The sequence below is a fragment of the Megascapheus bottae genome, chromosome 23 (assembly GCF_031878675.1).
Source record: "Megascapheus bottae isolate mThoBot1 chromosome 23, mThoBot2.hap1, whole genome shotgun sequence".
NCBI classification, from domain to species: Eukaryota; Metazoa; Chordata; class Mammalia; order Rodentia; family Geomyidae; genus Megascapheus; species Megascapheus bottae.
Genome location: NC_143531.1, coordinates 22187551 through 22204353, shown reverse-complemented (window position 1 = coordinate 22204353; position 16803 = coordinate 22187551). Strand labels below are relative to the sequence as shown.

At 37.8% G+C, this 16803-nt stretch overlaps 1 protein-coding gene across 1 annotated transcript in view; it reads left to right on the top strand.

The window, feature by feature from the left end:
* Fhip1a (FHF complex subunit HOOK interacting protein 1A) overlaps positions 1-16803 on the top strand; it is a 147610-nt gene that overhangs the window by 64620 nt on the left and 66187 nt on the right. Inside the window, exon 3 of the mRNA XM_090356862.1 lies at positions 16335-16554. Within this exon, the coding sequence (XP_090212988.1) occupies positions 16450-16554 (105 nt within the window). The 5' untranslated portion in view covers positions 16335-16449. The remainder of the gene's footprint in view (positions 1-16334; positions 16555-16803) is intronic.

The following is a 16803-nucleotide window of genomic DNA, read 5'->3' as shown; positions in this document are numbered from 1 at the left end:
ATGACTTTATAATAATTTTACCATTTTTGCTAAGTAACTTATTTAAACATCTTCTCTTTTCTGCCTTAGGATTATCATCATGGTGTTGACTATCATTAACTTTTTCTTGCTATTAATGCAGATTATGTAATTTCTAATCCATTTCTCATGTTGTAGAGTCTTTATACACCATGTGGATCAAAAAGGTAGTACCTCAGCTATGTATGGGTGTTTTTCAGCAGTGCTGGGGATGGAGCCTAGGCCCTTGATGTGTGCTGCACAGATTCTAAAGGCCCAAGTATAATTCCTTTTCTGCTTTCCGGACTCCTTTCTTGCAGATGTTCAATGCTGCCCTGTGGAAGAAGACTGGTATCTGCTCCTTAAGCAAGGGACACTTTCAAATAGTGTATTGATACCTTCTTCTATCCTTATATCCTCCCATTGGGTGATATTCTGATTCCTGAGTTGGGTCAGAGAAAAAGGTGGTAGCTGTGGCTTGCTGAGTTAGGAGAAGGAAAGGGAGAGAACCAGAGAACACAGTGTACTTCAGCTTCTTTCCATCCCACTTTGTGGTGAGAGCAGTGTTTTGGGGGTGGGGGTGAGAATACCTCTCTTTTCTTGTTGGAAAGGACCCTGTTAGTGTCTTTACCTTGGTGGTGTTTTTACAGGTTGACTGTCAGATGGTAATTGCTACCTTGAAGGGGTAGAGAGAGATCAGGCCACCCACTACAGGGCTGGAATGGATGCAAGGGCCTTCTGTGGTGACAGATAGGATGTATTTCCTTTACCTCGCTGGATCATGTATTGTGATTTCCAATTATGTAGGCGTCTAGAAAAATTAGTTTTGAAAATCTCTAAAGTATGCCTGCAGACCTGTTTACCAATCCACTGTAATTATTTATTGATCACGTGCCATGTGAGCAGGCCTGGCCAGCTCCTGTTCAGATAGAATAGTGAAATTTTGCCTAGAGTTTTCTCCCTATTATTCTGTTTGTGATTTAGGTTATTAGGGAAAGCCCATTTACCCTGAAATCAAGACAGATCGCCTGTGGGAGTTGCGAGTGGGAATTAATCTGTTTTCTCTGTCGTTGTGGAGATGGCACTACATCACTACCTTCAGCAGTGGATTATGCACAATCAACAGTGATGAATGCATGAGCATTTTTAATTAGTCTCTGTGCCCTCTGTCTAATGCAATCAGAAACTCTATATCAGAGCAGAGATTTATAATCAGTCATTCATCATTTTCTGAGGTAGATATAAAACCATTTGCTATTAGCCTGAAACTTAAAATATCTGCTAGGGAATTATTATGTAACCAGCAGATATCTAGAAACCGTGTATATTTTGAGCAAGGAGACTCAAATTGTGCATTGCTCTGATTGGGTGTGATTGGAAAAATTGAGGTGTCTCGGGTTTCCCATTGTGCATAGAAAACCACTGACAGACTAGATTGTGTTAGAGAAAGAGACCAAGGCTGGAGTGAAGGAGCCCTGAGTTCTTGAACAAGCTGAGTAAACCCCAGTTTCCTCATTTGTAACATGAAAAGAGGATTGAAATGACTGCTATTGACATCCTCATCACATTGTCTTGAAGTTATATCACTTGTCATTAGCATTAACAGCAGCCCACATTTTTGGACTATTTAGTATTATCTGGACACTGGGATGCAACACTGTGTCTCACAGCATTCGTATAAAGCCACATGGCTCTATTAGGACCCCTCACTCTCTTATAAGGCAGTTCCAGTAACCTAGGCAAAGCTTGCAATTCTTCTGTCTCAACCATTGGATCGTTGGAGCCACCATGTTTGACTATCTTTATTTTCTTAACATAGGCTTCTGTTGAGCAAAAGTCTTAATTGTGATGAGTTTTCAGTTTGTCTGTTTTTCCTTTAATGGATCATGCTTTTGATGTTATGTCTAAGAACTCTGCCTGACTGGTATGGACTCTTGACTCATTGTTTATACTCGCTAATTTTGGTCTTAATTCATAACCTTGAAGTAATTCTATAGGAATTGTGTTGAAATATCCTTAACTAACAAGTAGATGGTTGTCTTGTACTTTCTCATACCTCAAGTTGGGAGAATGGAAGGGTCCCCTTTTTATTTATGCTGTCAGAGAATTTGTAAAGTATTTAATCCTATTTTGGAATAGGGCCACTCAGTTGGAACTCAGCCCCTCTGACCAGTTCTTCCACCATTTCTCTAACTGTGACTTGTTAAAATAACTTCTCACCTTTACCAAGAACATGGGTAATGAACCTTGACAGTTGGGATTGTTGGGCAAAGGGTTTTAACTGAGTTACGAGCAGTAAACCTTGAGGAGTGTGTTTTATTTTTTCACAGATTTCCATAGGCATACTGAGGGGGAAATTGAATATGAACTTCTTAACCAAATGGCCTGACTTCTCATCCAATTCTTCCTCTCGTGAACTGAATAAGAATAGTCATCTTTCTTTCTTTCTTTCTTTCTTTCTTTCTTTCTTTCTTTCTTTCTTTCTTTCTTTCTTTCTCTCTCTCTCTCTCTCTCTCCCTCCCTCCCTCCCTCCCTCCCTCCCTCCCTCCCTCCCTCCCTCCCTCCCTCCCTCCCTTCCTTCCTTCCTTCCTTCCTTCCTTCCTTCCTTCCTTTCTTTTTTTTCAAGTCCTGGGGCTTGAAGGCAGGGCCTGAGCACTGTCCTTGGGCTTTCTCAAAGCTAGTGTTCTGCCACTTGAGCCGCAGCATCACTTCCAGCTTTTTTTTCTATGTATGTGGTACTAAGGAATTGAACCCGGGTCTTTGTGCATCTCTACCACTAGGCCAAACTCCCTGCCCATAGTCATGTTTCTTAATCTTTCTCTCCTTCTGTATTTCCGTTAGTAAAATGAGGATAATATTGCTTCCTTCTTTACAGAGTTGTTCCAAGAATTAAGTAATTAAAGTGTTTGAAGCAGCACGGGCATGTTGAGGTACAGATTCCTGGCTCTCCAATCCCAGATTTACTGAATTGGAATCAGAAAGGAAAGGGACCCAGGAACATGTGTCCTATTATGCTTCCTAGGATTGCTGAAGGTTTTAAACACCCACCTATCTTAGGCCTGTGGTCATATCTATGTGTCCATGGTTTTTCATGGTCTGAGGTGGGTACTTCTGCCATTGAAAATAACTTCCTCTCTTTAGACAGTTTCTGGTGTGGCCAAGATTAACCAGCTTCTGTACAGAATTGAGTTAAGATAGAGCCATATATCCAACTGGCTCAGTTGAAGACCCATGTGCATCAGACAGGATAAGACAATAGGAAGGGGTGAAATTGAGGACAAGCTGGGGTAGCCATGCCCAAAGGTCTTCAAATGATAAGAGTTTGTTTTGGCATTATCAAATGGCATCTTTTGGGGTCAGGAGACCAAGAGGAGAATCTTATTTGTGAGTCTCTTTGTCAAAGTTCTTATGAGAAGGCTGCTCAAATCTAGTAATTTCTCTACTTGTCTGTCTATTATGAATCTTCTAGCAACCTGTCTATTATTTACAGTAAAAATACTATAAATTAAACTGTGAGGATAACTCTGGCTTCATAGAAAGTCATGGATAATTTTTGCTAAATTCTATAGCATGTCTTCCCCAAGGGTGTTGCAGAAAAACACGGAAGTTCCTATCTTGAGAGACTTAACTTATATTTCCTCTAAACAAGTACAACCTTGTTTGCAGATATCTTTTGAAGTCAGAGTATGCCTCTTGAGGACACACTGGCTTCTTTGTACAGTATAGTAGAAGTTCTCTTGAGCAATCAGACTGATTCCCTGGACTACCAGTGATTCTGTGCTCTTTGGGAAACATCTTGATATAGACCCACTCCCCACCGAGTGTTCTGACGATGGCCAGTGAGTTCTCAAATCCTCAAACATTATCCATTGCCAAGCAATGTGAGTTGTTACGGTAATACACCATTTTATTACATAACCTTTGTTGATGAAATGTGTGTTTCTCTATTAATTCTTGGAATGGAGTGGTGTCAAGTTGCTATTAGACATTCAACTTAGACATGAAAGAAGGAGCTCTAAATAATTGGAAAATATTTTATATGTTTATTTACTTTTATTTTGTCCTTTGTGGTATTTGAACTCAGGACCTGGGCACTCTCCAGTCCGAGCTTTTTGCTCAAGACTTGTACTCTACCATTTTGAGCCACAGTACCACTTCTGGTTTTCTGGGTTAATTAGAGTTACAAGTCTCATGGATTTTCCTGTCCAGTTGGCTTTGAACCATGATCCTTAGACCTTAGCCTCCTGAGAAGCTAGGATTACAGGTGTGAGCCACTAGAGCCCTGCTGGAAAGACATTTTAAATATGTAAAGAATCTATACTAGTATTGATTCACATGAAGCCACTTACTAATGTCAGATAGTTCACATAGGAAATTATAGAGAACATTTTATGAATGTTGTGTGTGCAGGAAAAACAACTATGGACTACTTATATGTGGAGAAATAGCTTTGGCAAGTAAATTTCCTTTCTATGTTTCCTGATTGAATACTTAAAATGTTTAACATCTCATATTTTATATTTCTCATGTTTTATATTCTCTGTTCTTTTATCATTGAGCTGCATACTAAGAAAATAGAAGTTGACCAAATACTTAAATATGAGTAGTTATAATTCAGTGAAATGGTAATGGTAAAAATCAACATTTTAGATTTTTTCCTCTCCCCATGAAAAATTTCTCATATAAATCCATGCCTATTATTCAGTATTAGGAGATACAAGATGATTCATTTCTCATGGCCAAGAGTAACAAGGTGGTTCGTCTATAAAACTTAAGAGTATCCAAAGGCCATAACATTGGAGTAATAAGCTACTGTGATTGCAGATGAAGTCATAGTTTTATAAAATGATGAAAAGTTTAGTAAATAGCAGAGGTTATCAGCGTATTGCTCTATGCTCATTACATCCGGAATTGGCCTTGATTTCCTGGGTCTGCTTGGGCATTTCTGCTCTAGCTTCTACATTTCTGCTTTGTATGAGTAACTACATAAAACTTTCGTAATTCTCTATTGACTTTGGCCTGAATCCACGAGAGAGGTGGGTGGAATTGTCTTCTCCCTAAAGAAGGGTGTTTGTATTCACTGCCTCCAAAGATCACCAGTGAGTGGCTCTGTATAATCAGCAGACTGTTACATGGAGGTTGATGTCACTTCCCCCCCCCCCCCAAGGTTGTCACTGTTCCTTTCTCATTCATCTTTATTTATTTAATTTTAACACACCTGACTGGATTCTAGACCTTCTCTTGCATTAACAATGAAAGACTAGGTAATCCTTTGTTATCTGAGCATAGTAAATGCCCAGGCATATTTGTTGACTCAATGAAGTAGTTTGCCAGTCCCAACAGATTTGTATGTGCTAATAACCCTGAGTGGAGAGCAGTGCTGTCAGCTCTGTTAATAAAGCATTAAGCAGAAAGTGGGAATGTGAATGCAGGGATAATAGAGCTCGTAATTGGAGTTTAGCCATCACACACGTACATTTATGTAGCCAGTCCTTCATGTTTCTTCCTCTTTTCTACCCTGAGAGCTCATTCTTTTGAGTGTCACGTCTGTGTCATCTCCATCCAATAATTTTCATTAAGCTCCTCCATGCTGAGTACTGGCATGGGTTTGCTCCTTTTAATGAACGTGAATGTGCAAGTTGAAGGATAGGGCTTTTATGGGACATGGCTCTGTCCTGGAAGGAGTAATCCTGAGTAGCGCGTGTGAGTTTGGCACAGTTTCCCTCAGTTCAGTGTGCTAATTAGATCAATCACATATTTTTGTTGGCAGGCTCAGCTGCCTCTTTAAAGCAAGAGGTAAATCAGTAGGCCTTTGTGCTAGGAGATGTTATCCAGCTCTGGGTTAGTGTTAGCCATTAGTGGGGGCTTTATATTTGTTCTGCGAATGGCCACTTTACACAGTGGATGTTTCTGCCTTCTGTGCTCATCGCTTTCGTTTCTTATGGCAGTCTGCCTTTCACTCAGCAGGCCTTCCTTCCTTGAGGACTGGGTTTTGTGATACTCTGCTTGCAACCACCATTGGGTTAGCTTTCAAAATGGCTTAAAATTAAGTTAATTGCATAAAAAAAGGATGAAATCTACTGGCCTGTCTCACCCTGAGTGGATTATGAGATGTGGCCAGCATACACCCTGTTTTGCACCCACTATTTTATTTGCAACTTCTCTTAACCTTCCTTTGAAAGTGCTTTTGATTTGCTCAATTCTGTGTGGTTTTGCTGTCACTTACCCAGTGCCTCATCAACATAGCACCTGTGTACTATCTATTGTCATCCTCTGTCTCTCTCTTTCCCCTCATTTCTCTTCCATACCTAGCTCAGTCCACATTTACCTATTCTTTAAATTCCCCCTTTGTTCTATGACTACTTCAGAATTCTTTATGAACTTCTAATTGCCTATAGAGCTTAATTCCCTTGATTGGACACCCTTTGTCGGTGGTATTTCCTGTACTGTGAGTGTGTGTGTGTGTGTGTGTGTGTGTGTGTGTGTGTGTGATGTGGCTTGAACTCTGGGCCTGGGTGCTGTTTCTGAGCTCTTCAGCTCAAGGCTACTGCCCTATACCTTGAGCCAAAGTGCCACTTCTGTTTTTCTAGTGGTTAATTGGAGGTAAGAGTCTCATAGACTTTAATGCCTGGGCTGGTTTTGAACTGCGATCCTCAGACATCCTCCTCCTGAGTAGCTAGGATTATAGACAAGAGCCACCATGCCCAGCTTTTTTTGTTGTTGTTGTTGTTAGCTTGGAAACTAGGTACATAATGTTGTAAAAAGTATACTGGGCATGTGCTATTTCTACCTTGAATTTTACCTGCTTCAACTTTTCATGACAACTTGTTAGAACTGCCGATATGACTGGAATGGATAGAACAATGTATTTTAACTCATGTAGGTAGAATTAGATCTGAAAATGTGGGTTAAGTACATCTAGTTCCTTCTGATACTTTTGCAGCCATTCACTGACTGTGTTATCATGCTGAGCAGATACTTTCATATTGGCTAGTTATAGTGAGTGCACATAGCTAATTTGAAAATTTTTGCTTTTTAAAAACTTTCATTATATGGTTATTCTATTTAATGACTTTGAAAAGATTCTTTCTCCAGAGAAGGAGCCAAACTAGAATTAATTACATATTAATCACAGATTTCTGGATAGCATATTCTGCTTTGTGGTTCTCCCTGCAATCATACAAGCTAGATTTAGGAGAGAAATCACAGGGGTTTCTGTTCAGACAGTTACTTGTTTGATTCCTCCAGAGGCACTGACTCTTTGATCTCCTCCTTGAGTAGCTCTCTGATCTTTTATTCTGTGAGGTGTTTCTGCCTCACTATGATGGATGTTTCACTGACCCCAGTAAATGGAAGAAAATTTTCTCCCAGCTTTTAAATGTATTGCTTTCCTTGTTCTTTCAAAAACACACTCTTCTTGGGTAAGAACATTTTAGAAGCATTTGGCATCAAGTCAACAGAATTGTGGCCTTTAATGGAATTTGAGGCACTCAGGAGTGGTTTGATTGGTAAGAAACCATTTTTGTTTCTTTCTTCTCAACTGTTCTCCTCTTGTCCAATAATAAAAATAACTTTCTTCCTTTTCCTCCCCATCCTCTTATTATTATTATTTTTGAAACAAGAGCATTTGATTTCATTAAGTTTTGTACTTTGGTTTTTGTTGTTACTTTCCTTTCTTTCCTTGAAGGGGAATGAAAGGCTCAATGGTGTACAGGGAAATTAAATTATGAAAAAAAATAGGAGTTAAACCCAACCAAGATTTGGGGGCTGAATCTAAAAATTATGGTAATACTATAGTCTGATCCTTGCTTCAGAAACATATTAGCCATTTTGATAGATTGTTGATTTGACTAATTGTCCTAAAGCTTGCTGTCTGACTGAATTACTCAAGTCAACTAGTAATTTTGATCAAATCAGCGAGTAATTATAGGTTTGTGAGGGCAATAAATACAGAATACTGATTTTGTTAGACTACAGATGTTATTGTGTTATAATTAGATAAAATGTAATTCTGGCAGTCCATTTACCTTTTTCTTATTCTACAGCTTGCAAACACAGAACACATGACTGAAGAGATTATGGCGGTTTTTGAGAGAATTATTTTATTTTCTCAGCAAACAGTATCTAGGTATCTGGTGCTAAATAAACAATCTTACACAAAAGCCATATTTTTGGAAGCCCTTAGAAACAACTGTGGTCAGAGTTAAAAAAAATCTCTCTGTATTTCCCAAGAAAGAACCTAGAAATGAGCTGAAAGTTATTACTGCAAATTCTCCATCAAGTTTTTAAAGGGATATTAATATTAGCATGATCAAGCATACCTAAAACTCAGAGATTTGCATTTGTTTGGATTTTATTTTATCATTTCCCATACTTAAAAAATGTTTCAGAGTAAATAGTGTTTATAACTGAATTTCTAATTGGCTGTGTTTATATGCTATATTTGTAGATGTAAACTGAAAATATTTCAAAAACAGAGACTTATTTACTTAATGGGAAAAAATCTGTCTTTAATTTTACTTGGATTGTCTCTTGGATGGCTTACCCATATTAGATTCCTTTTATATTCCTTTTATATATTCCTTTATAAAAACAGGAAACATGATTTATATAGAATTTTGTGTATATCTTGGTGTACATGGAAACAAGATCCAGCATTATGAAGTCATTTCATTTACTGCATAAGTCTTTGTCTCCCCCACTTCTCCATCCCTAAATCAGACACTAAAGTTTACTTAAAAGGTTCAGGTCAAGTAATTTGTGTATTTGAAGATACACATTTTTTGTGGGGGTTAGACTGATCCACATATTTGCTGCTTTGTTGAATTCTTGACTCCTTCAACTTAATGAGAAAAGTATGTTGGTTTCTAGCAAGTGCTCGCTAAGACATGTTAGTTAGTAATTTTGAGTATTTTCATGCCTTGCCCTTGTCAGAATGTATTCCCCAGTGAAGGTGGAGTTCTCTTCTAATGTAAATTGTCTAGAGCATAGGCTAGAGGTGGATAATTATGGATGTTTATGTTCATATTATATGAATTTGGTATATATATACATATATATGTATATATATGAAAGCAAAGCACCCAGGTTCCTCTTGCTTTCCTCGCTTCTTCATGATACCTTTGACTTGAAGTTAATAAGCTCTGAAGTGTAGGATGTTTTTGAGTGGGACTGAAGAGTTCTCATCTTCTTTTGCTCCTTGTTTTTCATGTGAAGCATCAGCTCTTGGGAGAAATAGTGTCCAGTTACAAAGTTTATGAAGCAAAATTTAACTTAGAAGATTGTCTTTGATTTTTCTTTCCTTGCTTTTGTTTTCTCTGTCCCCCTCCTCTCTACAAAAGACTCTGTATCATCTCCTTTTTTTTTGCAAGGCTGTGTGGTGGATAGGTAGCACCCAGGCAACAAACCATTCTTTCTGAGATAGAAGAGTTAGTTGCTTAATAGAAGTAAGTTCATCTTTGACTTCAATCTCTTGGTAGAGTAAGGTAGGAAGCCTAACGTTTAAACTCCCAATCAGAAATAAAACAGTCCCCTATACTGCTTAGTAGCAAATTGCTCAGAACTTCTTTTATTGTGTGGTCTCTGAAAAGACAGAAACTAGTGAATATGGGTATGTGGCAATGTGCATGTGTCTGAGCACAGGGGGAAGGTGTGCCTTCCTCAGTGGGGCCAGTGCTACTCCATTCAGGGGGAAACGATCCCTTGTTCCCTCATCTTTCAGAAATGCTCAAAATGATGCCCGTGGCAAAATAAAGTTGTAAAGAAACATATCTGCTGTTAATGAGTAGAATATTTTAAGAGAAAATTAAACTTACCTATAAATATGTAATGATCTTTGATTTTCTCTGTACCTCCTGGTCTGAAAATAGGTTGTTTATAGTTTATACAAAAGAATCCTGTAAGAAAAGGCGTGGGAACGTTAGTCAAGAATAACTACAGTTGAGGAGGCTTGTTTTGGATGTAACATTTACTGTAGTGTGCTGTGTTTACTGTGACTGTTTTTGTTTTTTTTTGTTTTTTTTCTTACAAAGATGTCCTAGAAAAAAAAATTACCAAGAACCTTTGGTGGCCATTAGAAATGATCTTGAAGGAAGGGGCTTTTGAGTTTCTCTCACATAATTATAGAACCACAAATCTAGACTGACAAAAGAAGTTTGGCAAAACATTAACTTTATAAATTCCTAGAGCAATGAGCTCTATAGGCTGAAGGCAAACTATATACATTTAATTCCATAAGTATTATTTTGCAGTAGTATTAAAATAGTGTTTAAAAACAGTGCCTCTTATAAGCAAGTTCACTGCTCTTCTGAATACCTTACCCTTTCCTGCCATGTCCCTTTTCTTTTTGGCCAGTTGTGGGGCTTGAACTTGTGGCCTAGGCACTGTCCCTCAGTGCTCAAGGCTGACACTCTACCATTTTGAGCCACAGATTTCTGGTAGCTCATTGGAGAGAAGTGTCTCATGGGCTTTCCTCCCAGGGCTGGCTTTGAACTGCAGTCCTCAGATCTCAGTCTCTTGAGTAAATAGGATCATAGATGTGAGCCACCAATACCCAGCTAGGACTCCTTTTTAAAACACAAAAGTTGTGATATAGTATTATATAGATTTATATAGCCAGGCTGCCATTGATGAATATGTAGGATCTATAGTTGCTGACTATTTAAACAGTGCTAAAATGATATCACTAGAGTAAGAAAGGTTATAGAACAATCTCAGCCAGACACCTCTTATCTATGATTTCGCCGTGTCTCTGTTAGTAGCCGGATTTTTCTTGTCATAAAACTCACAAAATCTCACAACTCTGCAATAATAGCTTTAGCATGGAAACTGGCTGTTAACCCTTGTTTTTTGGACTCTTAAGTGGTTTGAAGTGGCTTTTAAACATTTTTTGAAGGATTGTATCTGATATGCTAGTTTCCTAAATAATCTTAAAAGTGAGATCTAAAACTGAATTTCAAGTATAAATTTAGATATTAATTTTGATTTTTCTTTCTCTGCTGTGCTGCTTACTCTTTCATCGTGTGGCACTTAGTATGACCTAGCTGGCAGCCTGCTTTTATGAAACTGAGCTGTAAGACATGGTAAGGTTACTTCGGGACATGATTAACAGTGTTCTGCAGTCTTGCCACTGTTCTGCATTTTTCAAAGCCTAGAGCCATTTAAAATGTGTATATTGAGAGAGTTACCTCCATGCACAAGTTATTGGAAGAATACAAGACTGTTTTACTGATATACTAGACATTGAACAACAGACAGGGCAGGTGAGACTCTTGCAAGTTGAGGACACACAGGACTAGGTAAGCCAGGCACCATTAGATGCTTGCTTTACTTTCCACAGTCCAGCATCGTCACTCAGTTCTGTGAAAAAGGAAAAAGGACATTGAGCCTGAGAATTACAGCATGAGAGGATTTGGGATTAATAAAAATTTTGTGAGGCTATAAGAAGAATTTGAGGTAGTTTCGCTCAAAATGAACCCCCTCTCCAACTGCTATTAGTTGTAATTGAGGACACAGGGTTCATTTCTCTTTGGGTACTCCTAATATTTGAAGAGTCTTCACCCTTAGATGGATTTTTACATGATAAATACATTACAGTAATAGAACTTTTATGTATTTAGTAGCAAACCATTCAAGGCATTCCAATATGCATTTTAAAACAATGAGTTTTTCTACTGACTATTGCTCAGGAAAGGAAACAAAAAAAAAAACCCACTCATGAGTGGTTTATGTCTATGCAGTGGGTTCCTTGAGGGAAAGGTGCTATTTAATAGTAAAGAAAGAATACAGATGGAATCTCATTTAAAACTAGAATTCTTACAAGGATTTTTTTTTTTACAAAGGCTATTATCCTTCTTTAATGATTATCTGATTAACTCTCCCAAGTTGGTATAACAGTTGCAATAAAGTACAAGAAATAATGACTTGAGCTGGAAGAGACCTAAGAAATGATACTTTAGTCCTAACTGCTTACCTAAGTGGGTTCCAGATGGAGAGTCGCATTTGTTTGCTGAAGATCTCACAACTCTGAAAGCTAGAATTAGAGCCCCAATGTTCTGTCTTTGAGTTCAAAGCTCACGTTCCTATGCTGTATATTATGTATTTAGACATCCAGGCTTGGAGAACTGAGATACAGCCTCATAGTCCTTACCCTTTAGTCTTTTCTGCAAACTCACCTGCATTCTTTGGCTATTTCTGCAAATCAGCAAGAGAACTTTCAGGATGGACGAAGAAGCAGGAAAGGAACCCTAGCTTCTTTCTAACAAATTCCAGGTATTACTTCTGACTTGGTAACTCTCTTTGAAAAAACCCAGCTTTGCTTTCCTTTATCCCTGAGCCTCTCCTACCTGTGCCATGGACCTCTTTCTTCGGGCCATCAACCTCCTTCCTCAAATTCTCAGTGCTCCTTGGTTTCTTTCCAATAGGCCTGCAAATATGACTTGTTTTCCCTTAATAAATATTTCTTTTGATACAACTCTTTCCATTAAGGATGTTTTTTTTAAAACAATTTGTTATATTAAAATACATAGAAGAATAGAAGGATAGTATGATATTATATGTTAGTAAATGCCCAAGTGTTTATAATCTAAGTTCTATTTTCTAGTGGGAGTGTGGTATGTTAAAATAGAATTCTGCAGTAGTTCACACAAGAAATGTGATTTTGACACATGTATAACATTCTTACATGTTGTAGCTTTCCAAGAATCTGAAATTAGACTGGGAATGAATTTGAAGAAACTTTTATATTGGAAAGAGGTGTGATTGAGACCACTAGAATTCAAACTTATGTGATTGTATTGTAAGTTTTATAATTATGTGATAGGGAAACGTGCTTATTCTTTTTTTTTCCTTTTTTTTTTTTTACCAGTCCTGCACTTGAGCTCAGGGCCTGAGCACTGTCCTTGGACTTTCTCAAGGCTAGAGCTCTACCACTTGAGCCTCAGCACCACTTTCGGGTTTTTTTTTCTATGTATATGGTACCGAGGAATCGAACCCGGGTCTTCATGCATGCTAGGCAAGCACTTTAACCACTAGGCCAAACTCCTGGCCCCAACGTGCTTATTCTTCATAGTCAATATATATATATGTCTTTTGAAAACAGAGCAAATACATGATTCTTATATTGGTTATTTCATCTTCAATAATATTTAATAGAATATTTTCTTTAGTGACTAGAAGAAGTTATTTCTCTTTATAATATTAATAAGATATAAATGTGAGCAGTCAATAGTGTCCTCAGAAACAATGTAGGCAGTTCAGTCTTTGTAGTATAGGATTTGTGCTGAAATATCCAGCTATCATGCATATTATTTTGACAAGCCATCTTTTAAAATTTTTTTTTCATATATTTTTTATTGTAATTAATAGAAGGGTTACATTATATTTGCCAGATAGAAGGTACATTAATTCATGTACATTGATACCCTTTCTCATGTGACAAGCCATCTTTTTCCTGACTTCCCACCGTACCTCTGGTCAAAAAAACTCAGTAACCATCCCTTAAAACCATGTGTCACCACTGTTGTAAACAGAGTCCATTGGGTAATTTTTAGTGTTTGTGGTTTATTTTAGACAAGAAAAAAATCACTTCTTAAGGTCTGACTGGTCTATAGAGCCTTCTTTGAGGCGTGAAATTTAACGCGCTGGGTTGGATCTTCGCCAACAATGGCAAGCTTTGCTGTAAATCCTCAGTCTCACACACCCCAGTCTGAAAGCAGAGGGCAAGAGAAGTGTCTGCTACTCCAAGCTCCTAGCCCAGGCACACATTCTGTTGACGGCCTCCTTTTGCCAGTCTTTTCTTGATTTCTTCCCCTGTTCTTCATTTGGTTCTTGTGATCTGAGAGTTTAATAAAGTGCTTAGTGGCTGCAAAAAGAGAAAAAAAAGTAGGCAGATAAGAGGAAAGTATAGTGAAAACTGGTGCTGGAGGAAATAAGCACCCTCATCCATCTTTTCTGGTGGTAGGATTACGTCAGTTTATAATGCTTTGGGAATATGGTAGTATTTGAGTACTCTATTATGGAAACGAGAGAGGTGAAGTGGAAATACCTGTTTTTTTTGGAGGGGGCATCTGGGTATGTTTGGTACTATTTTCACTGTTTGGGATCTTGAATAGTTTTTCCTTTCTCAATCTTAGCTTGACTGACTTGTCTTATTTCTCTTTTCTTTGCCAGGTTTTCTTTTCTTTTTGCCAATCCTGGTGCTTCTACTCTGGGCTTGGACACTGTTCCTGAGCTCCTTTTTGCTCAAGACTAGTACTTTTAACACTTGAGCCACAGCACCACTTCCTGCTTTTCCTGTGATTAATTGGAGACTCATGGGCTTCCCTGCCCAGACTGGCTTTGAACTGAGATCCTTAGATCTCAGCCTTCTGAGTAGCTAGGATTACAAGTGTGAGCCACCAGCACCTGACCTAGGTTTTATTCATACTATGTTCTCTATATTCACAATTCATTAGATTCATTATGATTAGATAATCATTTTGATCTAAAAAAGTGAGATAGATTATTGTTTTCTAGAAAAATCAATTCCTTAAAGAAGTAAGGAAGGAATTGTATTATAGTTAGCAGAATGAAGTCTGACTTCCTAAGAAGGGGTACTGGACTGGGAACCTGTAAACTTAACATTCTGTTTAATCAAAAGTAGGTTCATGACACTGCCTAAAATATCAATCCTATTTCAACTTCACTTTCTCATCTCAAGATCCTGTATAAGTTCTTCTGAGACCTAGCTTAAAGAATTTTAGGAGGCATCTTTTGAAAGTTTTTGATGTGGAGAGCATGTGCATGCTCTTCTACTTTCTTTGAAGAGAATCTTAGAAACCTGGGGCTGCAGAGAATCTCAAGACGTTCTTTAAGTTTCCAATCTCTGGGATAAACCCAAATACTTTGATTTTCCTCATTATTATCATTACATTGTCTGAATGAAAGGTTCAGGCATGTTCACAGAAGTAGAATCTTTTAATAATAAAATACAGCTATATACACACAAGTCATTTTCCTCTGATATGTGATTTCTGTAGTACTTCTCACAGACATTTCTTTCTATGTGCCTTGGTCCTCTCCTATTTTCCTTAAATTTTGTTTTTCAAAATATTAATTCTTGGGGCTGGGAGTTTGGCCTAGTGGTAAGAGTGCTTGCCTAGCATGCATTCCTCAGCACCTCAAATATATAGAAAAAAATATTAATTCTTACAATTTTTCTCTTCATACCCTAAAAATCCCTTTGGAAGATCTTTCATTTTGAATAGTTCCCTCCCCAATGCATGACAAGGCATGTTTTGAATGCTCCTCAACTATTGCCATGTTTAATTCTACTCCCCATAAAAAGCATCACCTGTAAGTTGGCCCAGAATCATCACCTTAGGGCCCCTTCTTCACATTTTGTGGTGGTGATAATGATTAGTTCCCAAGGCTTCTTTGATGTCCTCCTGCTACTCACTTGAACATAGCTACTCCTGCTTTGGCACAATTCTGTAAATTTTTATCATGAATTTTATTTTCCAGCTCTAACAGTTGTAAGTACTTTTTTTTTCTGAATTTCCTCCAATCGGTATACTAAAGGAAGTTGTAGTCTAAACTCTGCCCAGTGTTTTTCTGGGCCGATGCCCTTGGGAGATAATGCCTCTCTCTCTCTCACTGCCTCTGTCAGGTTATCAACATACCTGGGCTTTTCTTTTTCTCTTGCCAGGCTGTGCTAGTAAGGGTTCCTTTATCATTTAGCCTCAGAATTCACCTTTCATTTGTAGATATGCTGCCTTGTACTCACACCTCAAAAGCACCAACTTACTAGTGGATCATTTCTAACTGATTTATCAAAATTCTGTTATTTTCACTTGGTTTAGAGACACAAAACAAGATTGCTTTAAATTTCATTACAACAGTCTTTGATTAAAATTAAAAACAAAAAGCAAAACAAACTATAAAACCCTCAACCACACTGGGCCTAGAAGTCTGACTGCTTTTTTTTTAACTTTCCTAAATTGGATTAAAGCTTTTTATTTCTATCAACTCATAGCTCTTTATAACTGTTTTGTTTTTAACTCTATAAATATAGTTGATATGATGCTTAATTATGGAAACAGGATTCGAGTGATTCAGAATAATAATGGGAAACTGTGCTTGGTTCTATGGAAAAAAGAAACTCAACAATTGTTTAATGCATGAACATAGCTTCTTATTTTAGTAGCAAGCTAAGAAAAAGTAAAAAGACTTGAGTATTAGCATCTCCTTTATAATATTTTCTGGGTTGATAGGATATACTTTTGATTTAAACATAACAGTTGGTCTCTTACTTAGCAAATGAGCATCATGAGATATCCTTTGTGTTATTGTCATTACAGGTTCTGAAGGTGACCATGAAAATAGAAGAAGCTACGTTTCTGATGTGATGCTTGCAAGTTAATGACTGTCACGTTTTTGTGAACATTAAATATGACTTAGAAGCATTGAGGGTTTATGATGTCATCGGTTTCGACAGAAAGCAAACTCCAGCCGGCAGTGAGCCTGCAAGGAGTTGACCCAGAAACATGCATGATTGTGTTTACAAATCACTGGACACAGGTAATGTGTGAGATCCACCTTCTTTGCTGGCCTTAGAGCCCCACCAGCCTCTACTACACAGAGCCAGGGTTTTCTATCTGTGTGACAGATAACTGGGGTTTCAGAAAAACAAGGAAGAAACTCTCTTATACGGATACAAAAGCAATGTTTTCTTCTTGCTTTCCTATGATAGACATGAAGTTAAAAACCATGCATTTTTTAAAGCCATTAAGGAATATGCATGTTCTTCAGATATTTTAGAAGTCATTT